This window comes from Branchiostoma lanceolatum, chromosome 1 (assembly GCF_035083965.1).
Source record: "Branchiostoma lanceolatum isolate klBraLanc5 chromosome 1, klBraLanc5.hap2, whole genome shotgun sequence".
NCBI classification, from domain to species: Eukaryota; Metazoa; Chordata; class Leptocardii; order Amphioxiformes; family Branchiostomatidae; genus Branchiostoma; species Branchiostoma lanceolatum.
Genome location: NC_089722.1, coordinates 31367283 through 31393468, shown reverse-complemented (window position 1 = coordinate 31393468; position 26186 = coordinate 31367283). Strand labels below are relative to the sequence as shown.

The following is a 26186-nucleotide window of genomic DNA, read 5'->3' as shown; positions in this document are numbered from 1 at the left end:
ACAATACCCTCTTTTCTATCAATCACCTTTCTGGGTTTTTTTTGCACCGACAGCAAAATGTTGTCACTCAGTCCCTTCACGGACGTGGAGTTTACCACTAAAAGTGGACAATTTCACGGCCGTGGCAGTTAAAGGCGTCCAGAGCATTTCATGAGGCTTAAAACTTGAGTAAAAAAATTCTAGTCAGTCCTACACAGAGTAAGTTTCAATAAAACTGTACCATTACACATCGACATTAAAGGAGCAAAGACACGATGTCGATGTGGTTAGAACTGATAGAACATCCAAGCCCTAATAGACTGATCCTGAGTGTCCATCACAATTAGCGGTTCGACCAATGAGAGAGTGACTGCATGTCCGTCAAATATTTGCATTTTTATGTTTTTTTATTTTTCATTTCTACGTTTTGACGGAGGTGGTATCGGTCTATTTACTAGGCGCGTGAAACTAGAAGATCACTATGTAGCTTATTTTGTGCCGCTTATAGAGCACTTTTGATAAGAAATCCGCACGCAAATGTAATAAACTGAGGCATTAGATCATAATGTCCTTGATTAGATGTAAATTTCATAAAGATTACAGCACCTAGAATATTTCCAGTTTTCAAGCCTCATAAAAGACGTTGCTTTGTAGCCCATACCACCTGTTAATAAGGCAGTCCGAGTAAAGTGGATGTTCCTGTTCTGACTGGACAGCTTGTCTTTAGTGCTCTATACATAGAGCGTAACCTTTGACCCTGCGTACGTTTGTAAGGTTTGTGGTGAATGAAACCGGCCCAACAAGATAAACACCTCCATGTTTTGGAAAACGGTGTCAGACTATTCGGTGGTCTACAAAGCAAGGAAAGGAAACACAGGTAAAATATGAAGAACATTACACATTTACTGCACGACAATCGTACATGTCACAATGTATGGATTATCATATAGTACAAACTAGAGGTATAGAGTGAGTACTGAAACAACTCGTTGGATCTTTTTTGTTGTTGTGCAGCTTTGACAGGCTGGGACTTCTAGATGACATAGTCAAACCTAGATTTTGTTATTTCTTAAGGGATTGAGGAAAAATGATTGCCCTGGCCAAAGGCAAGGTTACCTATGTAGAAATGGACGGGACTGTTTGAATGTGGTGGCTTGTGACTGGAGGTGTTAGCTGCGCCAGGTGGTTGACGGACCACGTTTGACTGAATTTGCTATGGGATATTTCTAGACACCACAAAGGACACAAGCCAGGCTAATGAGAGGTTGATTGCTATGCAAATTGAGCTTAAATACATGTAGGAACTACACTGATGTCGCGTTCAAACCACATGGCGGACTTAGGGAGGCAATATACGAACGGGTGTGTAACGTGAACCACTCGCCTTAAAACCCGGCGGAAGGAAGGATAACGATTTTGTTAATTCCATTAGTTTGGCCATCGCTCTCACATTCCTGCATTGAGAGCTACGTTATTACACCAATGAAATTTACATATCAGTGACATTTGTATATCAGAGACGCTGCGGAAGGGCAGGGGATCTGATGTTGTCCGAAAAGTTTGAAAATTAGCTCCAGTTTTATGTTGAAAAGGTGACAGATTTGTGACTAATAACATATACCTTCAGTTGACGTTTAAGTTATTAGCAATGTAGTGAGAGTATGTGCTGTAACATGTGATTACATGCCATGAAGAAAACTGGGACGATAGTGCGACAATAAGCTAGTTCACGAATGCTACTACGCATGTGCAGTGTCAAAGGTGAAGGCCCGGGGCCGGCTTGTAAACAGTGCTCGCCTCGACGTTGTCTCGATTTGCATAACAACGCCCCGACGGGTTTTGTTTACGTCTCGGGGGCCTTCACCTTTGACACTGCACATGCGTAGCAGCAACCGTGAACTAGCAACTTCAACTTATTTTACCCCCAGATAACCCCGCGAGGGGCAAAGTAGGGGGGAGTTGAGGTCCCAGGCAAAGGCGGGCAGGCCTCCAGCCTGGCGCGGTATGACTCAACGGTGGGAGCCGTAACAACCGCGCAAGGCAGGGCGTTCCACTCGGGGATGGTGCGGGGAAAGAATGAATGTTTGTAAGAGTCTTTCTGGGCGTTAAGTGGTTGAAATTTGAGCGTGTGGCTCCCCCGGGTGCGCCCCTGAGCTGGTTTCAGTAGACTATCTGTGTTGATATTAATGTAGTTATTGACTAGCTTATAGAAAAAGGTGAGGCGGGCGTTCCTCCTCCTTTCATTTTTTGGTGATTAGATAGGTAATGATTACTGTCCAAAGAGGTGCAGTCTCTTGCACTTGTAATCGTTCCATGAAATATCTCTTCTTGTGATCCACAGCAGCCGTCACAATGGCGGGAAAGCGGAGAACGGTGGCTGCTGTCGTACTGCTATCCCTGGCGGATGCCGCCATCAACACCACCCTCTACATGAATGGTGCGGATCTCCACAAGTTCACGCACGACATCAGTTTCTTCAGCATCTTCACGTCTTTGTTAGACATTTGGATACTCGCACTGCTGAGAGGATGTGTGCTGTTTGGAGCTGTCCTGTCCGTGCTGTGCAACACCAGAGATGCTGTTCCAAGGATCAAGCTGTCAGCTTCGTGGGTCGGAGCCTTACCAGCTGCCATGTGTGCGTACACCTTCGTCAAGCTGCTGCTGTTTTCAGAGAAGGAAGTCAAGTTTCCTCACAAGCCCTGGTTTTGGGGTAACTTTGTCAGCAGTATTGTCGGATGTGCAGTGTTCAACCTTAACTGGACCTTACTGTCAAGAATCAGTACCCAGTCTTACAGAAGTATAAACTCGGAGGAGGGGACGGACGAGGAGAGAGAACGACTGCTGGAGAGTGAAGTGAAGAGCAAATCGAACTTGTCATCCGTGAAGAAGCTGTTCTCCTACTCGAAGCCTGTCATACCGTACTTTCTGGCAGCGACATCTTTCCTGATTGGAGGTGCTGTCAGTAAGTATCCAAGCTTAAGAGGGTGGTTTGTTAAAGGAGTCCGAAAATCCAGAGGAGGGAGTTATTTTCCAATAGATGATAATTTTAGGAAGTCAAAATGAATACTTATTACAGTATATGATGCTATGTACCCACTAGTCCCGTGCACATCAAAAAGCATTCAGTATTCTACTAAATTCCCCAGGTAACCCTCTATTTTCTGATTAATTAAATTAAACAACCTCAGCCTATTGCTGATTACAATGTTCCTGAAAATGCCTGACGAAAGTAAGGTTACAAAAAGAATTTCAGGGACGCTAAGAAAATCTTGTCTTGTTATGTGTTCTTTTATCATAATATGTTATTAACAACTGGCCTTCTTATTGTGCATTTATGCCAAAAATATTCACGATGAAGGAAGTGTGTACACGTATAGGGAAGGGTCTGCCCGAGTTTAGTGGGTATCATACTGTTTTACAAAACACACCTTGTGTGATTCGCCACAAGCGGAATCCTGTAAAAAAAAGTCGGCTGACTATGTATTCATTGATACATAATCTAGTGGACAGTAACACCTTCTTTTGGAGTTTAGGACTCCTTTAAGTTATGTCGCATTTAGCTTGTCTATCCGTGTGTCTCTATGTACATGTCACAATATGCACCATCTCCATACATCCTCAGTGCTGTGCTTTCTTTGTTTGAGGGATTTTCTTAGTTATTTATTGGTTCAGCATGTACATGCCAAGGTTATTACTTAGGAGGCTATTACTTAGGGCGAACCCATGTGCGGTCATAGGACTGTAGGTTTTAGACCATCGCACACCGGGGCATGCCCCTACTCTTTGTCGAAAGGTGTGGTGGGTTCTTAAACGTGCGCGGGGTGTGGCTCTCCCCAAACACGGGACCTCCATTTAACGTCCGAGGGACGTCCCTAACCCTAGATGAGCTAGGTACTCATTTACACCTGAGTGAAGTGAGGAAAGTTGTGTTAAGTGCCTTTCCCAAGGGCACAACGTAGGGGCGCATGTCCATACATGTCTAGGGGCAGCCCGGGTTCGAACTCGGGCCCCCTTGTTTGACAGTCGAATGTCCTATCCATTACGCCACACGACGTCACAGAGCAGTATGGGTAAAGGGTGAAGTATGCCATCTCTGATTGCCGTGTTGTAGATAGTTCTTTTCAACTGACAACCATGCCCGTCTCTTCCAGGTGACACCTTCCTACCGTTCTACACAGGCCAGGTGATTGACGGGATAGCCAAAATAGAAACGTCCCAGAACAAGTTCACCCATGCCATTGTCGTGATGTGTCTTCTAACAGCCTTCACGTAAGAGCAAACACATTGAATTTCGACCCTCGATAGCGCTTGTCTAATACTTTTCAAGCTTATCAAATTGAATACTGGAGAGAGAGAGAGAGAGAGAGAGAGAGAGAGAGAGAGAGGGAGAGAGAGAGAGAATAGAACATGCTATTAGATGGCTTTGTTATGAAGAAGTTGAGTTTAAAAAACATGTCTACCTATTGCGCTGTTATTTGCAGCGCACTTTTTGATGGCATGCGCACTGGACTGTTTCAAATCACCATGATCAAGCTCAACATCCGGGTCCGAAACCTGCTGCTCCGCTCCATCACCCGTCAGGAGATTGGATTCTTCGACAGCGTCAAAACTGGTAAAACTTTGTTTGATTTTCTTCTATTCATTTTCTTGATAAAAATCGTGATTATGAAGATTCAAACTGTTCTCCAACTCAAACAATATACCGGAATGTTCAACTGAACCTCACAGTCTTCCTAAACTTTTTGGCCCAATCGCCCTGGACACGTGATTCTCAACCGGGACATGATATCGACTTCCAACGACTTTTGACCCTTTGGTGACGCAAAATGTGAGTGAATCTCGAGGTCAGGAAACTGACATGGCTGATGAAGTCTGAAAGAACCAGTCGAAAATGTTGGTATGTTATTTGAGTTGGGAAACAGTTCAATTATTTATAATTTTGATCCTTTATGATATATTTTTTAATTAACATCTTGTATAAACATTCCAGCTAACCAATCATGATTTTCAACATATGAGAGGTTTGAATACTGTCAACGTGAAAACGTTTAGCTATATCAATACTTGTTTTCACCGTACATCTGATGTGTACAGTAATGTCTATGAAATAGATGGTTCCTCAATTTCTCCTTTTGGAATTGGCGTCAGACGTTGCGGAGAACCCGTCTTACGACACGTAAATTTCACTTAACACGACAAAAATTATTTTCACTTTCGTCAAGCTAGTTGAACTAGTAGTTCTGTTAAATATAGCCTGTGTTTAAACAATCTCTCGTTGGCTGGGGTTTCAATCTAGGGGGCGGTAACTAAGTGTCGGGCCGGCCACTAGGAGCGCGATGTAGTCAGGCTCATATCGAATAGAACCGCCTTGGTTTGCTCGTGTAAAGTGGGCCTAACACTATGTTGACAGTGGGTGTGCACGACAACTGACAGTAGCCTCCGTTGCAGACTCCTTCCGGCTGCTTTTTTTTCAAGCTACAGTTTTACTATTAATTTTTTTTTGCTTATAGCTTCCCGGCCAGCTATAAGAAAAAAAATGTAATAGTAAAACTGTAACTTGAAAAAGAATACAGCCGGAAGGAGTCTGCAACGGAGGCTAAACTTACAGTACTAGTAAGCTGAGTTGCCTCGGCGAATTTCCAACATACATTATTTTCTATTCCTTTAGGAGAAATTACCTCTCGCCTGATTTCCGACACAACCACTAGTACCGAGACTCTCGTCCTCAACCTCAAAGTGTGTTGCTCTACCGTGGTGCGCGTTGTGCTTACCGTAGGGTTCATGTTCAAGCTGTCATGGCGGCTGTCCATCCTCACTCTCCTCCTGTTCCCTGTCATCGCCGTGGTCGCTAAGGTGTACGGCAGATGCTTGAAGGTGAGATTTCAACATTCTAGACAATTTCATGTTTACGAAGAGAGATTTGTGCGAAAAGAGCCGACTCAAGAACTACACAATAAATGGAAACTATTAGGTAGCATTACGTAAGGTAACAGTTATTTAAGCAACTGCATAGATTCTGGAAACGGCCAGGCGTTTGAGGTAAATTTTGGAAACGGCCAGGCGTTTGAGGTAGATTTTGGAAACGGCCAGGCGTTTGAGGTAGATTTTGGAAACGGCCAGGCGTTTGAGGTAGATTTTGGAAACGGCCAGGCGTTCCAGGTAGCATCGGTGTTACTGGCCGTTTCCAAAATGTATCCAGTGGCTTGAGTACCTACTGGTCACGTTACCTTGTATATCTTATTGACCTGGATGTATAACCTTCATTTGCGTATTGGGTGGCCTATATACTGGTGTTTGGGTATAAATTATCGGTTTGTCTATAATAAGAACTCTGTGATGAAACATCGGAAAGTGTGTTTGTTCTTGTATATGAGTGTGTGGAAACGGTAATTGTTTGGTAATTGCAGTTTTTATAGCAGCTTGTACCCTCTGACGCCTTACATCAATCCCATTGCGTTTCCATGCTTTTACGTACCACCCTGTACAGAAAGTGGCTAAGGAAATACAGACTTCCCTGGCCAAGGCCAACCATGTCGCCGAGGAGACATGTGCCAACATAAGGACGGTCCGCAGCTTTGCAAATGAAGACACTGAGTGTGAGAGATACAGGTTGGCGACGAAATATTCAAATCTATGCTTAGACACCCTCATTAAATCAGGACCCCTATCGCTTCACGTTAGCTCGCTCGCGTAGGGGCCCTGATCTTCAGCGCCGGTAGACATGGTTCTGGCGTCGTCACCACCAAAACAGCTTCCGCCAATCAGAGGACTTCCTATTATCTGAAGCAAAAGCGCAAAGGTCGCTGGGAAGCTATCAACCAATCAGGTTACGTCTCACATCGTTACTTTAGGTTCAGAACAAATTAACCGCCAAATAAGGATAGCTCATTAATTATACATGAGCAACCGTCAGTAACGGCACCAGAACCATGTCTACCGTCGCTGAAGATCAGGGCCCCTACACGAGAGAGCTAACGTGGAGCGATATTATAGGAGTCCTGATTTAATGAGGGTGTGCTTAGACCGTTGACGTATATCCAGAGTGTGCCATATTGTATTCATGTAGGGTACACATATCGGAAATGGAATATATTTTGAGGACGGCACAATCAGTGATCTTCATGCCCCTGTAATTGATGGACAAATGTGATTAACAAACATCGATTTCTCAATCCACAGCGATAGACTTCAGGACGCCTACAAGTTGTTCTTCAGAGAGGCTTTGCTGTTAGGCAGCTTCATCACGATCGAGCATGTGAGTTTGACAATTTGTGTGCTTCACATGCACTGACAGGTTATGTTTGGCCAAAGGTGCTGTTTGAATTTTGATATAATTGTAGCCACTACAGACTTATCATCGATATCATCGCCTTCCGTTTGTATAAATAGACTATGGTACATCGGTACGCACCTATACACAAATGAACCCAATAAACTATGATAATTGTACTTTAAGACCATGCAGGCATTGCAGCTGGAATCCACTGGCAGTTTGATTAAAGACAACGTTCCAGAATGTCGTACAGTACATGGAAGTGTCATACTTAAAATGCAACTAATTATGGGGAAAATACATCTAATAAGATAATGCTTCTTAGAAAACTAATAGCAAAATTGAAATGAGAACTTTAACCACGTTCAGCTGTTCGCCCTTGTCCAACTTGTGACGACCTTGTACTACGGCGGCCATCTTGTATTGATGAAGAATCTGACCGGAGGGAACCTGGTGTCCTTCATACTGTACCAGAACCACCTCAGGGACGCCTTGGAGGTAGGACAAACGTTGTTTGTTCATTGATATGTGACTGATCCCTAAGTATAAACTGCTAGTGGTACAGTAACTCAGTTGGTAGTAGTTCGGCTTATGAGTCACATGGTCTGGGATCCGTTGATGCTCTAACACGTTTTTGCACGCTACTGGTAGATGTTGCATCGGTGGGCCGCACGCGCCGTAGGTTCTGTGCTTGGAGAGATCCAGACCTCCAAGACTTGAAATAACCCGAAAGATAAAAGTTGGAGTCCACCCCAGTGTTAGTGAACTTCTATTCTTCGAAAGTCGAGGTAATACTGTGCCGTTGTTATATTTCTCACCTAGATTCCAGCACCCGAGGTAGTGGTTACAATGTGTTACTTGTTGACCACAATGCATGTCGTTTGCTTCTTTATACATCGCAGAAGTTGACAGACGTCTACGTACAGCTGATGGTAGCGGTTGGAGCGTCCAAGAAAGTGCTTGAGTACATAGACCGCGAGCCAGAAATCAAAAATGGCGGCCAGATGGCACCTTCAAAACCTGAAGGACAAGTCGAGTTCAGAAACGTGTCCTTCTCCTACCCGTCCCGACAGAGCGTTCAAGTTTTGAAGGTGGTATATGCGACTTGGTATTTTGATTGTTTACTTGCACAACTATAAAATATCGTAAAGTATATGTATATGTGTATGAACATGTTTCATTTTTCAGGTATCCCTGCATATGAAGACGAAATTGGACGTTTATATGACGTTTCATGGATCCGAAGTAATCAGAGTGCGAAAGCGACCAGGAGTTTAATTTCGTTTTTTTGTGTGTGTGTGCCAGGATGTCTCATTCCAGGTGTCTCCAGGCGAAGTTGTTGCCCTGGTCGGCCCAAGTGGCAGTGGGAAGAGTACCTGTGTCAACCTGCTGGAACACTTTTATGAGACCATGTCAGGCCAGGTGCTCCTAGACGGTAACCCCATCATGGCGTATGACCACAAATCTCTACACCGAATGGTGAGGTCTACATTTTCTTACTGCTGTCTGTTTTATCCTCCGTTCAGTATTAGCGGCCTGGCCTGTGAATGTTTTGTAATTATCATTTCAGAACTGAACTTCAACAATCTGAGATTAAATAGATGCCCGCCTAAACTTGAAATTGGTGTCGCTTTAGGTGGCTTTGGTTGGACAAGAGCCGGTTCTGTTTGACCGCTCCATCAAGGACAACATCTCCTATGCCCTGGACAACTGCAGCTTGGAGGAGGTGCAGCTCGTTGCTAGGCAGGCCAACGCCCATCAGTTCATCACGGAGCTGCCTGAGGGGTACGAGACGGAGGCTGGGGAGAAGGGGATGCAGCTGTCTGGGGGGCAGAAGCAGAGGGTGGCGATCGCCCGGGCGCTGATCAGGAGACCAGCGGTGCTGCTACTGGACGAGGCCACCAGCGCTTTAGATGCCGAGGGCGAACAAATTGTGAGTCTAACAATAAAACTAAAGCGTGTTTGTACACAGAAACATGTGCAAAGAACTCAGTAGAAAACAAGTGAAATACTTAAATGGATAATCGAGAAGCAGGACGGTGGCATATTTCTTATTCAACTTAGCGATCATGTTGGTGATGGCAATAACAAGAATGAAACTCATCTGTAAGAGCTTAGTACACTTCGCATTGAGGATTACGAACTGAAGGTATCAACTGGCATGATAGTATATTAATTAAACGAAGAAGTGCGCTGAAGAATAACCCAGCCTCCAGTCAGCCGTAGGATATCCAAACACCAGGTGAACCTCATGGAAAACCCTTTCAGAGCTGAACCAACCAGTGATAAAACTTGTCTCTTCAGAACCAGACCTAATCTGGTAACGCCATTAGGGACGTCCAATGAGAAGGACTAAGTTTTTAACACACTTTGATAAAGGGCTACATGTCAGCAGAGTCAACTGGGGATGCTGAGCCTAAAATAGAGAGAGATGTCCATAGCCACTATGCCTGAGGATGATTGCATGCACTTCACCTAAAGCTCTGATCACTTAGTAAGCTTGATTTGGTCTAAAGTTCCCAACCATTAAAAAAAATGTTTACAAGAATGCAAGTTAAAATTTTAATACGTCAACATTCTTCCTTCTGCCCCAGGTCCAACAGACTATCCAAAACCTCCACGGCCACACGGTCATCGTCATTGCCCACCGTCTGAGCACCGTGGAGAAGGCTGACCGCATCATCGTCATCGACAAGGGGCGCGTGGCGGAGCAGGGACGGCACAAGGAGCTGATGCAGCGGGACGGGCTCTACGCCAAGATGGTGCGGCGGCAGTTGCCAGGGATAGACACTCCTGGATAATGGAAAAGCTCGCCGAGCAGAAAATAATCTGTCTTTCTACGTAAGGATGGGACAAAGGATGAATATCTTTTTGTAGTGAGTGTCAACAACGTTACACTCAATCTCTTCAACTTAAGAAATATACTACTATATTTGCCATACCACCTCAAGAAAAATGGCAGAACTAAAATCTCTCAATGCGATGGGGATTGCTACAACTCAAAGTCATTGGTCAGGCATGATTTATTAATTGTAGAATATAACCTTCTTCGAACATTCGGCCAACAACCGATTGGTGTAGAAACAACAGTGTGATCGTGATCTTCTTTTTGTACCCCATAGTTTATATCACTACATTCATATAAAAAGCCAGTCTATTCACACAGTCATGCACTCAGATAAAATAGTTGTTAGTAGCACAATAGATATACAAGATATGCAAATTGAAAATTTCTTTAAACATTAAGTCTGTCAACAATCTCAATTCCTCCACTATTGATTTGGCTGATTAAATAAAAAATATCTTTACCGCACACAAAAAAAGAATAGATACAGTTGTGCTAAGGAATTAAGGTCTCTACAAAGTATCACAATATATTTTAAGAAAGCGCAGGTAACAGCCAGCAACAATGTATTACATTTCACAGCACAGAGGATAACACTGTCAGCCCTTTACAAATAGTCTGACTAGATGATAAGCCATTGATGTATGTCATACCACAGAGCAGACAATAAAATGAAACGTTTTTCTATAAAACAATGTCTGGGGCTTAGACGATACACTATATTGGCCCAAAAAATTAAGAAAAGAGACCAGCCTCTGATCATGAGCATAACCTGACTGAAATCACACTCCTAATTATACAATGTCAACATGGGAATCATAGGTCAATGTGATGAACCAGTCCCCTAGAGCAAGGCGGCCCTACAACGATAGACTGTATAACACAGGCTAGGCTCGGGAAAAGCAAAAACTATCATCCCTAGCAGGCCCCAATGTTGTGAAAGAAAAGCAATTTACACCTACACACGTAAGGGTCTCTGTCAGGAGTGACCCCTACGTGGGACACCCTGCGGTGGCCGGCCAGGACCCCGAATCATTTTAACTCAGAATTAAAATCAACGCGGGACCAATAACAATTAGAAGCCGTGAGCTAATCATGCGAACACTGGGAGGTACCCCCCCCCCCCCGTATCCAGCAATCCACTAGGACAAATTTGTGGCTTCGGGGCCCGGCTATTGTGACTTAAAGGCATAGACAACGCCAGAAGTGGGTGTAAAAGACCACATCTTTATGAATACAAAACTAACCAAATTTGTTAAAACTGTTCACAGATGAACAAATAAATGAACGACTTTGAGTCCAGGTATTGAGTTATGCCCCTTCATGCAGATTCATGTGGTGTACTGCATGATGGTTATTGCTGAAGTTCCAGGTCAATTGTTGGGCCAACACAATAGAATTAAGTTGGTGACAATATTGATGAACAATTAACTATTCGCACAAACGCTACAAACATTGTTTTCAACATCGGACCTAGATTTCCTAAGAGCCGCCAATTTTTGTAAGCGCCGTTTTTTTCAAGTCTTCAGTATGGGTTTCAATGGGATGATTGGCAAAAATCAAAGTCCATTTTTTACCGAAAGCAAGTAGAGAATACAGTTACTATAAGGCTATAAGTTGACAAACAAGTATCCAGAAACACATTGCAAGGGTAATTTTTAAGCTCAACCCAAGGTTTCCTAAGAGACGCCATGTTGAAGTCTGTCCAACGGTTGTTTGCCATATAGCATGTTACACCTGGCTGTAATTAATCTGAAGGGTACTCGGGGGTATATACTTATCAGAATATTGATTCTGTATAATGCAACTGCTGCCTAGTCCAAGTTCAAGGTCAAATTGTCTATACAATTTCTTTCTTGGATTCAGAAAAAGATCATTAGCCGAACTAGAACACTCTCCTTTGGGGCTGTCTGTGGCTTTAAGCATTAGGCAGGAAGATCCCGTGGAAGGTCATGCAGGCCTGAGCGGGGCTGGGCACCTCTGCGCGCGCCACCTCGGCGAACGTCTCCCCGTCCAGGACCAGCAGGAAGACAGAACGGTCCTCGCCCGACGACTTCACCACCAGGGACAGCACCACTCCTGGGGAGGAGAAGATGTAATGATCAGTATATCGTGTCCTTTCGAATTCCATGTCCAACTGGTAAATCACAGGTGCATGATGATTTATCAAGACTGAGCGTTTGATTTCTGAAAGGAGCTTCAAAAATGATGGACAAATCCTGAGGAAGATGTAGATACAGAACACAACACGGTGTATTCTGTATCACCCGAGGTTCAAGCCCGACCCACGGGAGGGCCGGGACCGAGCCAAGCAGCTGAACAAAACTCCATGCCGAGCGTATGAGCATGTATTTACCTTCATCTTCAGCAGTCGCTCCTGGTGCTGGCACAAAGATAGGCTCCGAGGGATAACACCCCGTCTCCTTCCATGACTTTGACGACTTGGTCTGGATATCCCCCTTTATGAGCTGTAGATAGGGAAAAAAACATGACACAGGCATCCACAGAACATTCGATCCAAAACTGATCCAAATTAGGAAATTTATTTGCATCATTTGAACCAATAGTGAAAATTTCTTCTGACATTCGTGTAATTAAGGACTACCACTGTGGCAGTTGTATTATATCATGATATGGCGACACCTAGCCAAAAAAAGACATGCCTTTCATATCTGTGCTCTTTTCTTACCCTCTGTCTTCATAATGATTGTGGGCTGCTTTAGAAAGGTATCATTTTGCTACAGTTGCTACAGATTTCATGCCCACTCCTCTTTTCCTAAAATCTTATTGCGTCGCGGTGGCGTAGTGGCAGGATGTTCGGCCCCAGAACCCAGAGATACTGAGTTCGAGTCTGGGGTTCCCTGATTTGTCCCGTTGACGTTGTGCCCCTGGGAAAGGCACTTGAAACGACTTTCCTCACTTCACTCAGGTGTAAATGAGTACCTAGCTTCGGTTAGGGACGTCCCTCGGATAGGATGTTAAATGGAGGTCCCGTGTTTGAGGAGAGCCACACCTTGAGCACGTTAAAGAACCCACCGCACTTATCGAAAAGAGTAGGGGTCCTTCCCGGTGTGAGTGGTTCAAAACCGACAGTCCTATGGCCGCACATGGGGCAATTGTCGTATCGAGGTCACCTGCGCGCCGAATGGCAGTCGCTACAGACCCTTGAGATCTAGCCCCGCCAAATATGCGCTCCTCACAATTCAGCCCCTGGCCTACCCAATAATAATAATGATAAAATCCAAACCTATAATAGCTGCCGAGTCTCCGTCCTCTAATAAAAAATTACACAAATATATTTGCGTATTAAGAGTAGAAAGAGACTTGGCAGCTATTTATAGGTTTGGATACCAGGATAAAAATTTCATTCATAAAAATTTCCTTAACTTGTTGGACCTACTTGGTGTCCAAAATAAGTAGTAAGCATTATGTCTGTCTTGGACACAGCCATTCAAATTCTTGGTTCTCTGACTTCAAAAATACTCATGGTCTGTGGAAAAGGTTGACGTACTTTGGTGCACAGTGTCAGTTTCAGAGAGTTAACGGACAGATGCAAATTTTCACTCGAGCTTTCTGTTTTTGTGATGTCCTCATGATGAAATTTTACATTAAAGGCATCCGGAGCATTTTATGAGGCTTGAAACTTGAATAAAAATAACTCAAATTTCTAGTCTTTCCTACACACAGTAAGCCTCAATAAGACTATACCATTACATATCGAAATCAAATGAGCAAAGATACGATGTCGTTGTGTGATGAGAACTGATTGAAAATCCAAGCCCTGATAGACTGGTTCTGACTGTCCATCACTATTAGCGGTTCGACAAATGAGAGGGTGACTGCATGTCCGTCAAATATTTGAATTTTTATGTTTTGATTTTGCATTTCTACGTTTTGACGGAGGTGGGCGGGGCTATGTCGTGTACAGTATTTACAGCAGGCGCGTGAAACTAAAAGATCACCATGTAGATTGCTTTTGTACCGTTTTTGCGCACTTTTGATAAGAAATCCGAACGCAAATGTGATAAACAATGGCATTAATTGTCAATTTCATAAAGATTACAGCAACTAAAATATTTACAGTTTTCAAGTCTCATAAAATGCTCTAGGTGCCTTTAAAATCTCCAAGAATCAACAAATCAAGATGATATGGTCTACATGATTCCTAAATACCCGACACTCACCATGTCTAGTTGCACTGTAAGCCCATAGAAGAACTGGTATTTCTTGCCATTTTAATCGTCGTAGTTGATTCGGGGGAGTTCCACAGTGTCTGGCATGAAACAACATAGAAGGAGGAATAAATGCATTGTTTTTAAATCAAAATATCAATTCTCATAAAACTCCTTTAGATGGGCTAAGGTCAAGTTGCGATGGCCAGAAGTACACAAAGGAGCAAGCAGGTTGGGCTGGTCATACATGTACCTGGACAAAGTCTTTCCGGGGTACAGAAGACGGTTCCATCCTCCCGAAGAACTGCGGAAGCCTCAGTGTCAGCCAGAGTGACAAGATTGTCCTGGTCAGAAGCCTGATAGAGAAGAAAAACAGTCATCGTGAATTGCTGTCACCTGTAAATTGATCAAAGCAGCAAGAAGCAGAGGTCTTTTAATCTTAAATTCAAAGTTATAAGATTCAAGGTTACCAGGCAAAGAGGTGTTTTCGCTATTTCAATGTCATGCTTTTCTTTTGATTCAAAAATAGTGTAAATCTCATCTGTTTTTTCACGTTTTTCACGGTGGCCTCTGTGTTCCCTGTAAATTCATGACAACGCGAATAATAATAATAACGCGTCACGAATGTATTACTACATTTAATGTACTACATTTACTCTACTACAGAATTGTCTTATCTTAAAACACCGCGAAGACCTCCTTTCCTCTTTTACAACAAAATTAAGTTGCTGCAAAAACAAATAAACTTAAAGACCCCAGCAAAACTATCAAAAGGCCGGATAATGTAAACTATAGACTTCAGTATGCTACTGGCACCAGTGCAATTCAGATCAGTGGAGGCCTGGCTGAGACAGTTTACCAAGTATAAGTTACTCTTCAAGTTATGTTTGAAATAACAACAAATATCAGAAATTAAAGTATGGCTACACATAAAGAAGATAGATTAAAGCACACTTAGCCCACAAATAAAGTAATGACAACACTGGCTTGTTATTTAGTTCGAGACATTAGCTGGCAGTTATTTGTACAGTTCTACAGGGCCCCAGTCTATACTCGTTTCTTGCACTACAAGAAGACACCAAAACTACAAGTCATATTTCTAGACACACGTCCTATGAAAACGAGTGCGGTACAAAATTTTGAATTCCCTAACCGTTATTATGGTAATCTGTCCCTGCCATTGTTTCTGGCTTGTAGACTAGTCTAATCCTTTTATGAATTCATGTGGTTATGGGGGTCAATCCACCCCTCAAGATGCTGGACAAGTCACGGTAGGAGCACTTCCTTTATGACTTCCCCAGGTGAAGAATTCTGGCTCTTTAAGGTAGTCTTGCTTAGCCTCCGTTGCAGGCTTTCACACGGCGAGGTTCTTTGGCTGGGGGCCGTATCTGCTTGAGGCCCCGTATCTGCTTGGGATCCTGTAACCGCTGCGATCCTGTAACCGCTGGATTTCAAGCAGATACGGGGCCTCAAGCAGGTACGCCATCCCCCCCCCCCCCCCACAGCTAAAGAAGCTGGCCCCGATAAGTTGAAAAATCGCCGTGGGAAAGCCTGCAACGGAGGCTAGTCTTGCTCAGCTCTCCCCTCAAACATACCTCGTCAGGCTGAAGAGGCAGAACGTATCGCTTTGCCGCAACGATAGCTAAGGGATACCCTGCGCTCCTCAGGTTCTCCAGGTACCCGGCGGTGACGACGTCTCCGTCCTCATTACAACAAAGATCGACCACCAGCTGTCCATCCTCCTCATACGTGTTGATGTGGTGGAATGCAAAGAAGGAGTCGGACAGGTACACGGTGGGTAACACCTTCCCGGTCTTCTTCTCAATAACGTGGAATCGTGTCTGTGGAGAGCATTAGAGATGCATAACACTATTGGTAAGTTCTTTTTACGGGGGTTGTTCTGTGACGTCACGGCCCATTGCTAATCTGTCCCACTAAGGAGCACTAATATATAGTTGACAATTGATTTAAAAATTACATAGACGTTTTCAAAAACGACCAACTTTTTACCAGCATTATTGAGGAAATTTCATTTCACTGGCACTTTCAGAGGAACAAACGATAACATGAAATATTTACATTGACTTCGATCAAAAGATGATTTGATTCTTTTATAATTAGCTTTGACATGTTTTTAATCCTTCAAATCGGTCTTTTAGGAAATGAAAATTACTTTACCGAAGCATTGTTGTCAAACTCAAAGGCAGCAGACACGTTCTTTCCTGATGTGAATTTGGCAAACATCATTTTCCAGACATTGATGTACATGGGCTGTTCCACGAAGACGACATAGTTCTCTGTCAGACCGAAGCTGTGGAAGTAACTCGGCTTTTTCGGCGACGCCTGTGGAACAGTGGCAACCATGTACGCCTTCTGGGTCGGGTTGTTCCTTTCCCCTGGACAAAGAAAATTGATTCAAAAATTGTCGGACATTTTTGTTTTGTTTTGCATAACCGGAAAATACACCAGTTTTGTTAAGTAAATACATGTACAAGCATATAAGACCGGGCTGTGTAAGGTTTGATCCAATCACCCTGGTACTACTCTCCAAGCAGAGCATGGGTTTCGGCTGGTTTTTGACGTGTTTTTAGGCGTTTTTGTCGGGCTTTCTACTTTGTCATCTTTTTTGGGGGGTTGGCTATACAATAAAAATATGACAAAGTAGAAAGCCCGACAAAAACGCATAAAAACACGTCAAAAACCAGCCGAAACCCATGCTCTGCTTGGAGAGTACATGGAAAGGACCCTATTCTTTTTTATACGTGTAGTAGGATAATCAACATGCTCGAGGTGTGGCTATCCTCAGACATGGGACATCCGGCTTCACGTCCTGTCTGAGGGACGTCCCTAAAGCCCCCGTCACAAATAAAAAATTCAGCTCGGCCGACTTGTTGGCGAGCTTCAAATGTGCATTTTCGGCCGAAGTACGGCCGACGTCCTGTCGATTGCGTGGGCTTCGGGCAATTTAAGAAATTAAAGTTGATCCAAATATTGGCCTTTTACCAGGTTAGTCCAAGTCCGTTCATGTCCAAGAGATGGTACCATCTCATGGGGGATTTTTAGTTTTTAGTGTTCGACGATTTTCATTGGAAAATACGGTCGACGCTCGGACGATGAATTGTGACGCCGGCTCGGACGATGAATTGTGACGCTGGCTTTACCGAAGCTACACATACCTTTTTCAGTCAAGCGAGGAAATAGGGTAATACTGTAAATGCAGAAATGTTCGCGGTGGTTTTATGTTCACGGTTTTCGCGGCGGTCGTTCCACCGCGAACTTAAAACCACCGAGAGCATAAAACCACCGAGAACATTTTTGTCCAACACTAGTACTGTAGGAGTATGTGACTATAGCGCTGCCGAGAACGTAAAACCACCGCGAACACTAGCTTTCGCCTCAGCGCGAAATAAAAACCACGCGAACCTAAATGCATTTACAGTAGTGCCTTTCCGAAGGGCACAACATTTGGCCTGCTACATGTGCAGGGATTCAAACCCAGAAGCTTTAGATTCTAAGTCATATCAAAACCCTAAACACATTGACATTCAAACCACCACAAAACAACCTTTTGCTTTCCAAGTACATATAACAAAGTACGAGCATGTATTATAACAAATGGCTGTGTTACAAAATATTGTCATTGTTGTAGTGCAATAATAGATGCAATTTGAACACCTGCACAAAACTGAATGTGTTAATTTGCCCTATAGGTGATCGAGGCGGTTTACCGGTAATATTGCATTACGCAAACAAAACAAACCTTGATGTTTATTATCAGCCAAATGATTTCATAGCAGATACATGCCTTCATCTGGAAGGGGGATCTTGACCAGGCCAAAGAGACCGTCTTTTCCGAATCGCGTCGCCATGTTGTAGATCGTTCCATCCTGGTCCGTGTGGGGGTGGGCTGTCATCAGGTTCAGGGCCACGTACTTAGAAGTGTCCACCTGATGATAGAACACAAATAACCAGGAAGGAAGTACAAGCATTTGCAGACAAACGCGTATATATTTCCCTCCCTCAGCAACTTTTCCTCAGTCTGACCTTTGGAAGATTTTAGTGTTTAGTAATTTTATATTATCGACAAACTGCTGCAGATAATGAGGTAATGAGGTGGTACCTGTCCATATAGAATACAACACGGGGTATTTCGTATTACCCGAGGTACCAGCCCGACCGCGGGTAGGATCGCCCGACGGCCGTAACCAACCCCCCAAAAAACACATTTCAATGCGAAATTCGCCTGAAGTTGAGAGAGTTTTGTGTCCTCGAACAAAGAACTCGTAACAACGTCGATTCCAACCTCCGAATCCGGCATTCAAATTTTCGACAGCGGCGCAACCGGCGCACTCGAAATGCATTCTGAATACTCTATGGAAGCCCGGCCCGTGTGATACAACCTCTTTGATACAACTAAGAACCCCGATCCGGCTACCCGCGGTCGGGCTTGTACCTCGGGTGATGCGGAATACACCGTGTTGTGTTTCATTTATGTCATACCCACCCGAGAAAACACACATTTCAATGCGGAATGCGCCAGAAGTTGAGGGAGTTTTGTGTCCTCGAACAAAAAAATGCAACAACATTGATTCCAACCTCCTCCGAATCCGGTATTCGAATTTTCGACGGCGGCGCCACCGGCGCGCTCGAAATGCATTCGATATATTTTATGGAAGCCCGTGTGATACAACTCTAGAACCTCATGCGATACGGATAGTTATCACACGGTCCGGAAGACCCGTGTCGAACGTTTTCGTGGCCCAGGTATGACATAAATGATGTTACCATTACGTTTATGTGGTATATAGAATATAAAATTGTGTCCTCCAACAATAACAACATTGATTCCAACGTCCGAATCCGGTATTCAAATTTTTGACAGCGGCGCCACAGGCGCACACGAAGCGAGTTCGAATGGTCCGAATCAAACCAGGGAAGCCCGGTCGTATCGTGAAGTACCGGACCGGTCCGAACACCCGTATCGAAGGTTTTGACATGCAATTAGGTACACTGCCCTACTGCACGTTGGCGGGTGCATTCACCTTTTCCGGGTCTGTTTCCAGAGTCTGAGGGTCGACTCTCCTCATAACCGGCCTCTCCGTCATAGCGTAGACTTCATCTCGCACCTGCATCAGGTTTATGTTGCAGTTATCGGAGGGTCCGGATGTATCCCAGAAGTAGGAGAAAAACCTGTCAGCCAAAAAAGAAGAATAAATAGAATTAAACACTGTGGAACAGGGCAGTGTCTCCGGCTTTAAATCTTTTTCCGTCCAACTCATTGTTTGCGATCCGATGTTGTTGATTTTCTTTGTTAAATCTGTCATTTTAACCTTACGAAATACATTTTAATCAATTTCATGTCATTAAGTTAGATTTTTGGATAAATGGGGTAACCTTTTTGTCTGTCCCATCAAGCAAATTTCTGGTTCACTGACATGACACTGTCAATAAAAGCCCCTATCAGTCACACATTCAGTTGGCGCTGGGTTGGAAGTAGCCTGGAATCCTAATAATTCAATTTCATGAAAAGATATTTCCTAACTATCACAGAGTGAAAAGAGAACATATCTTTGGTTTTTATCTCCATGAGAAATGGAGATATAGTTTTCGGTGTGTCTGTGTGTGTGTCTGTTTGTCTGTCTGTCTGTTTGTTTGTGTTTCCGCACTACTGTAGTCAGCATAACTCAAGAACCTCTTGATAGATTACGATAATATTTGGGCAGGTGTGTGGGCAGGTGTTGTGAAGCCTAAGTTCAAGGTCGATTTTGGGCCCCTGGTATGTGACCTTGGTACTGCAGCAGAACTTCCGTTTTTGTATCTTTTGACCTGGACGTGCTATGGTCTTGATTTTTGGATGGCTGATAGCTTGTTTAAAACCTGTGCATGTTGTTAGTATACAATTTTCACCATGGAAAATCAGCATAGAGGGTCCGAATCACGGCATAGGGGGTCCAAATCACAGCATAGGAGGGGCCCAAAACTGAAAAGGCCTGGCGAGAACACTGAAAGGGTGTGAAAAAAGAACATGACTTAGCCTTTACCAACATGTGCATGTTGTTATTAGTAATACATGTTTCACCTTGAAAATATGTTCTTGCAGGGGTCTGGATAGGAGTTTGTTCCAAACTCGGTGACGACAATCCTGTTCTGTTGTTGGGCCAGAACGTACGAGTCGCTCCGCAGAAAACGGCTTTGGTACGTCACCTTTGAACCCTGGTAAAAAGAACTAGTCAAAACTCACTCACTCACTCACTCCAGGGACCAATAAAATCTGGTCTATGTGGACAGGTGGTCCCTATATAGACAGAATTCGTCATGCTTGTATCAATGGAAAAAAAGTATCTAAGGGACCAGCAAAAAGTGTTACAGGTAGGCATTGGCAAGGTGGTCCTTATATTGAGGTGGTCACTTGTACAGGTTTGACTGTACCTTTCCACTGGAAGGAGGTGTAACTTGATATTTTGCCTCGTAGGCAATAACACATCACTGAAGCTAGGTGCTCATTTTTACGAGTTGAGTGAGGAAATATGTGTATTTGAAGTAATCTCCAAGCAGATCTACACGGTGCCAAAATCGTATATGCTAGCCAGAGAAGACCCAGTCAGCCAGATAAGCTCCAGTTGGGCACCATAGCTTATCTGGCTGACTGGACCTTCTCTAGCTAGCATATACGGTTTTGGCACCGTGTAGATCTGCTTGGAGATTGTATTTGAAGCAACTTTCCCAAGGACACAACACTGAGGCCTGCTAGGGATTTTAACCCAAAACCTTTAGATTCAGTCAACAACACTAGCGACAAGACCACCACACAATCTAAACGTGAACTGGTCTATTCATAATCTTCAGGCAAATGTCTCTACGGGGGCAAAATTGTATCAGCCGGCCAGAGTCTACAGCCGGATACAGTAGCTGTAGATTGAGGCTGGCCGGCTGAAACGATTTTGCCCCCGTAGAGATCTTCTTGGAGATCCTACTTCAATGTTGAATCGGTGAATGAGACACAAGCCATCAAACAGGTGGTTGTATGACTGGCCGCCGACTTCAAACTTTCCGGGACCGACCCGCAGCAAGCTGCCCTTCAGCCATTCTGGGATTTGACCTTGTGGATTTTAAGATGATATAAGAAAATCATTTGGTTAGATTGAAATATATCGTATTTGCAGGAAATAGATGTAGCCATTTACTGATACGTCCTATTTATACCACCTTATAGTCCATAGCCTTGGTAATGAGGTAATGTAACATACATTCCACTCTCTGGAAACTTTGAAATTCGGCAAACTCGTAGCCTGACAAATCGCGCTCCTTACGGACCCCCACGCCGGACCTGTAACCTTGGGGTGGGGGTCCGTAACCTCCGGCCGAGAGCTTGTGTAAACACAGGCTAGGCAAACTCGGGGCGATCAACAAACATGGCTGAAGGTTGTCAACAGTGTGACGCCAGTATTTATAGCTAATGAATGAAAGACTATCTTAGCAATGAACATGATTGCACTTTTACATTCAGGTAACCGTTTATCTTTCTTGTAGTTTTAGATAAACTGCTTTAAGATAACTACATTATGTAAAATATAATTTATGTAGTAGTGCTACCTTTGACATCAGCTTGTAAAGGCTGGGCTGTCTTCTCCACCGACTTAAAAAGAGCGTCCATCCCAGAGTGTTGACTTGAGGTCCTGTGTAAGGGGAACAATTGTCATTAGGCCAGTCAGCAAGTAATTTTTATGGATGACATCAGCGCGCTCATTAATTTTCGCCTGATTTTGAAATAAAAAACAAGAAATTTCATTGCCCTCCGACGGTGGTCAACATGCCAAAAATTGGCCAACATGCCGTAAACGTTGACAGTCTAAGGTGTTTCCTTGCATATAGGTACCCAGTGTAGTTCCTGCCCATGATGGTATAATAACAAGCTGTTTTCTGCATTTGTTCTAGCAAGGACATGATATAAATGATTAATTGAGCTGTATACACAAGGTGTTTCATCGCATATGAATGCCCAGTGTAGTTGCTTCAGATGATGGTACAACAAGCTCTTTTCTTCATTTGTTGTAGTTAGTCTATTGACATGTATACACATCTACAAGGACATGTTTACTGTTGAATCAAGGAGGTTTTATATCATATATGAATGAATACAGGACTAAAAGACCTGTTTAACAAGAATTATGATCTCAACATTTGAAAATATAGGAATCTTGTTTTTTTTGGCCCGGCTTGTTTTTTTTCGCCCTATCTCATTAATTTTGGAGTCTGCGGAGGATGTCATCGATCCTCTGCAGACTCGGAATGACACTGTTATGTCTGATTAAAGACTAGTTCTACCTGGCCTCCATTCCAGCCTCCTTCTGGCTGTTTTCTTTTAAGTTACCATTTTCTTCTTATTTTTTCTTATTGCTGGCCAGGAATAAGAAAAAATGTAATAAAAACGGTAACTTAAAAGAAAACAGCCGGATGGAGTCTGCGACTGAGGATGAGTTCTACCGCCTCTGAACTCTACTTCCTGTCACGGCTGCATGTGTAACTTTTTCAGTGACACTATCTTCCCACTCACTTCCTGCCACTCTACAGTAGTACTGTGTACCGGTACTGTACCGTAAAAATTGTTTAGGTACGGGTCCAAAATACCGGATCATGAAGTACCGGTACTGTACCGATATAAATTTACACCAAGTAATGTGCTTTTTGTGTGACTGATTTCCTGACCTCATGGCCTCATGCAACACCAAACATGACAGCGCGCGTAACTAATAGGCAACAGATCATTCCGGCAGGCCGTGAGTTTTTATTGCAAGGCCAAGGGAGTTTATCGGTAGGAAACCTAGTTATGTTCTTTGTATAAAGATACTGACAAGTTGAAAACAGTTTATTCATGTTTCTGTCATTATTGAAGAAGTTCAGGTACAGGTACAGGTCCGGACCTGTACCTAAACCTCTGTACCGATACCTTTACCTGTACCTGATGTTTCGTCTAGGTACGCAGCACTACTCTACAGTGTATTCCAATAACCACGAACACACAAGAACACAAACATCCATACACACCGAAAAAACGCTCTGTACATGGAAGCATCAACGCCATAGAGTTGGTTTTGTTAATGATGTAATCATACTATTATTAGATGACATCATAGTTAGGATCACGTGTTCTTCAGTCGTGTCCATCTTGACTCCACCATCGGTTGTGTGTATTAAAGCTCCGAGATGTAACTACGCGTCTGAGTAGATCTAACTACGCGTCTGAGTCGCTTACTAGCACCCTTGGCCACTTATTTATTTATTTATTTTGATTTACAACATTTGTGGAAGGTTTTACATAACAGGTGACTATCACCTTTTCAAGATGTCAACCCAGACCAGACTGTAGGGTTTGGACCATCGCACACCGGGGCATGCCCCTACTCTTTTTCGAAAGATGTGGTGGGTACTTTTACATGTACGTACACGGGGTGTGGCTCTCCCCAAACACGGGACCTCCATTTAACGTCCTATCCGAGGGACGTCCCTAACCCTGGATGAGTTAGGTACTCATTTACACCTGAGTGAAGTGAGGAAAGTCGTGTTAAGTAAATGCACTTAGTCGCGCAAGGTCACATAATAGCAGAACTTGACATACTTACCTGAGCTGTATAGCGCATACACCGGGAGTTAATCTGCCTCGAGAAAGGATCCCCCTTATAACAGACTCCAACAACAGTCTACCTGAGCTTTTGTGGATTAGAAGGCGATTGAACATACTGTTGACAATCGAGGATTCGAGTCCTGAGGCGCTCTTCAAATCTGCACACAAAAAAACATTGATTTTTCAAATGGTTGACCCATTTGAAAATGCAATGTTTTTGTGTGTGCAGTGTTCTGGGTCAAACAGGATTGCAAAATTCACCAAAAACGTATATGCCCTGTACCCCCTCTTAAAGGCGCCCAGAGCATTTTATGAGGCTTGAAAACTGGAAATATTCTAGTTGCTGTAATCTTTATGAAGTTGACATTTAATGCCACGGATTTCCTATCAAAAGTGCTCAAAAGCGGCACAAAAATAAGCTACATGGTGATCTTTTAGTTTCACGCTCCTAGTGCAAATTGACCGATACCACAGCCCCGCCCACCTCCGTCAAAAGGCAGAAATGCAAAATTAAAACATGAAAATGCAAATATTTGACGGACATGCAGTTTCAAGCCTCATAAAATGCTCTGGATGCCTTTAAAGGAGAAGAACATATCCAGAGACTGCATTTATACTACCATACTGGGACCAGTCCTGCTACATGGAAATGAAGTTTGGACCCCTACTACAAAACTGGAAAGTAGGGTACAAGCTACCGAGACGAGAGTACTGCGGCTCATCTTTGGAGTTACCAGAAAGGGTAGAATCAGAAACGAGGTTATTTGCCAAACTATGTCCGTTGAGCCCATACTGGCATTAGTTGAGGGGAATCAACTGAGATGGTTTAGACCCCTGCACAGGATGCCAGAGGACAGCTGGAATGTACAAAGAATCTTCAATTGGACACCTAAAAAGAAAGGACAAGCAGGCAGACCAAGAAAGAAGTGGCTAGACCAAATCATTGAGATTACCAGAAAGAAGAACCAAACTTCCAAGTAGTGAAGAAAATGACTGAGGATAGAGCAGTGTGGAGAGAGTTCATAGTAGTGCTGCGTACATGTACCGGTACTTTACCGTAAAAATTGATTAGGTACAGGTCCAAAATACCGGATCATGAAGTACCGGTACTGTACCAATATAAATTTACACCAAGTATGTGCTTATTTTGTGACTAATCTCCTGACCTCGTGGCCTCATGCTACACCAAACGTGACCAAAGTGACACCCTGGAACAGCGTAACTAATATGCAACAGATCATTCAGGCAGGCTGGGAGTTTTGATAGCAAGGCCAACGGAGTATGGCGGTAGGAAACCTAGTTATGTTCATTGAATAAAGATACTGACAAGTTGTAAACAGTTTATTTATGTTTCTGTCATTATTGAAGTTCAGAAAAACACATGTAAATTTTTCAAATTGTTCAGGTACAAGTACAGGTCCGGACCTGTACCTAAACCTCTGTACCGGTACCTGTACCTGTACCTGTTATGTTACGTTTAGGTACGCAGCACTTGTTCATAGCGAGGCTGACAACTTACAGGCCGTTGGCCTGAAGGCGTCAGGGTGAGAAGGTTAGTAGGTCAAGTTTCAAAGTACGACAACCGCTCCAGGTAAAGCTGACTTTGTAGTTTGGACCCTCTACTACTACTCAGCTGTTGCAATACTTTATTTGACCGCGTCCAACAATGAGGTTTTGTTTCCTATTGTTAAGGAAAGAACAAATCTTGTTTTTGCCACATTTCTTCTTCGTCCTCTTCTCAAAATAAGGTCAATGACCTGGACCAGAATATGCTGAGGTTCAAGATGTACCTATAGGTTTGTGTATATTGTAACGATAGGAAACTTCTCCCCGACCAAGGATATAATGTCCTTGCCCCGACCAATCGATCGCATTGAAACTCAGATTCGTATTAGCCATTTCCCGACAAATTCCTTTCTAACTTTCGTTAACGACTAAATCTGACAAAATAAACTCGCCAGTGAGATGCTGGGAAGGTGTCAGCTTTCCAGAGATGTTTTCAGATTGGCAATTTTGGCACTTTGGAAGTAATAGAAAGTGACCGCGATTTAACGTTTAAAGAAAAGTAGTAGAAACTATTTTCTTGCAAACGTTGAATCGCGGTCACTTTCTATTACTTCCAAAGTGCCAAAATTGCCAATCTGAAAACATCTCTGGAAAGCTGACACCTTCCATCATCTCACTGGCGAGTTAATTTTGTCAGATTTAGTCGTTAACGAAAGTTAGAAAGGAATTTGTCGGGAAATGGCTAATACGAATCTGAGTTTCAATGCGATTCACGTGATTCGATTGGTC

The 26186-nt window shown here is 43.5% G+C and overlaps 1 protein-coding gene, 1 long non-coding RNA gene and 1 pseudogene across 2 annotated transcripts in view; 1 reads left to right on the top strand and 2 right to left on the bottom strand.

The window, feature by feature from the left end:
- The first annotated feature begins 700 nt into the window (after window positions 1-700).
- LOC136448849 (ABC-type oligopeptide transporter ABCB9-like) lies at window positions 701-10339 on the top strand. Its single transcript, XM_066448513.1, has 12 exons — window positions 701-856; window positions 2321-2941; window positions 4131-4248; window positions 4461-4591; window positions 5648-5853; window positions 6467-6588; window positions 7159-7234; window positions 7622-7750; window positions 8155-8343; window positions 8558-8731; window positions 8889-9185; window positions 9847-10339. Exons 1-12 carry the CDS (start codon window positions 796-798, stop codon window positions 10051-10053), a joined length of 2331 nt encoding a protein of 776 aa, XP_066304610.1. The 5' UTR covers window positions 701-795; the 3' UTR covers window positions 10054-10339.
- A 103-nt stretch (window positions 10340-10442) lies between these two features.
- On the bottom strand, window positions 10443-24038 carry LOC136421739 (carotenoid-cleaving dioxygenase, mitochondrial-like; annotated as a pseudogene).
- A 1179-nt stretch (window positions 24039-25217) lies between these two features.
- Window positions 25218-26186, bottom strand: part of LOC136448898 (uncharacterized) — a 136448-nt gene continuing 135479 nt past the window's right edge. Inside the window, exon 2 of the long non-coding RNA XR_010757944.1 lies at window positions 25218-25354. This is a non-coding gene — a long non-coding RNA (uncharacterized lncRNA). The remainder of the gene's footprint in view (window positions 25355-26186) is intronic.

Bases quoted from the DNA above. Each gene is read 5' to 3' on its own strand.
- LOC136448849 (XM_066448513.1), top strand. From the start codon at position 796: ATGTTTTGGAAAACGGTGTCAGACTATTCGGTGGTCTACAAAGCAAGG. The intron at 5,854-6,466 runs GTGAGATTTCAA...CACCCTGTACAG, and splicing joins TGTACGGCAGATGCTTGAAG to AAAGTGGCTAAGGAAATACA. The intron at 6,589-7,158 runs GTTGGCGACGAA...CTCAATCCACAG, and splicing joins ACTGAGTGTGAGAGATACAG to CGATAGACTTCAGGACGCCT.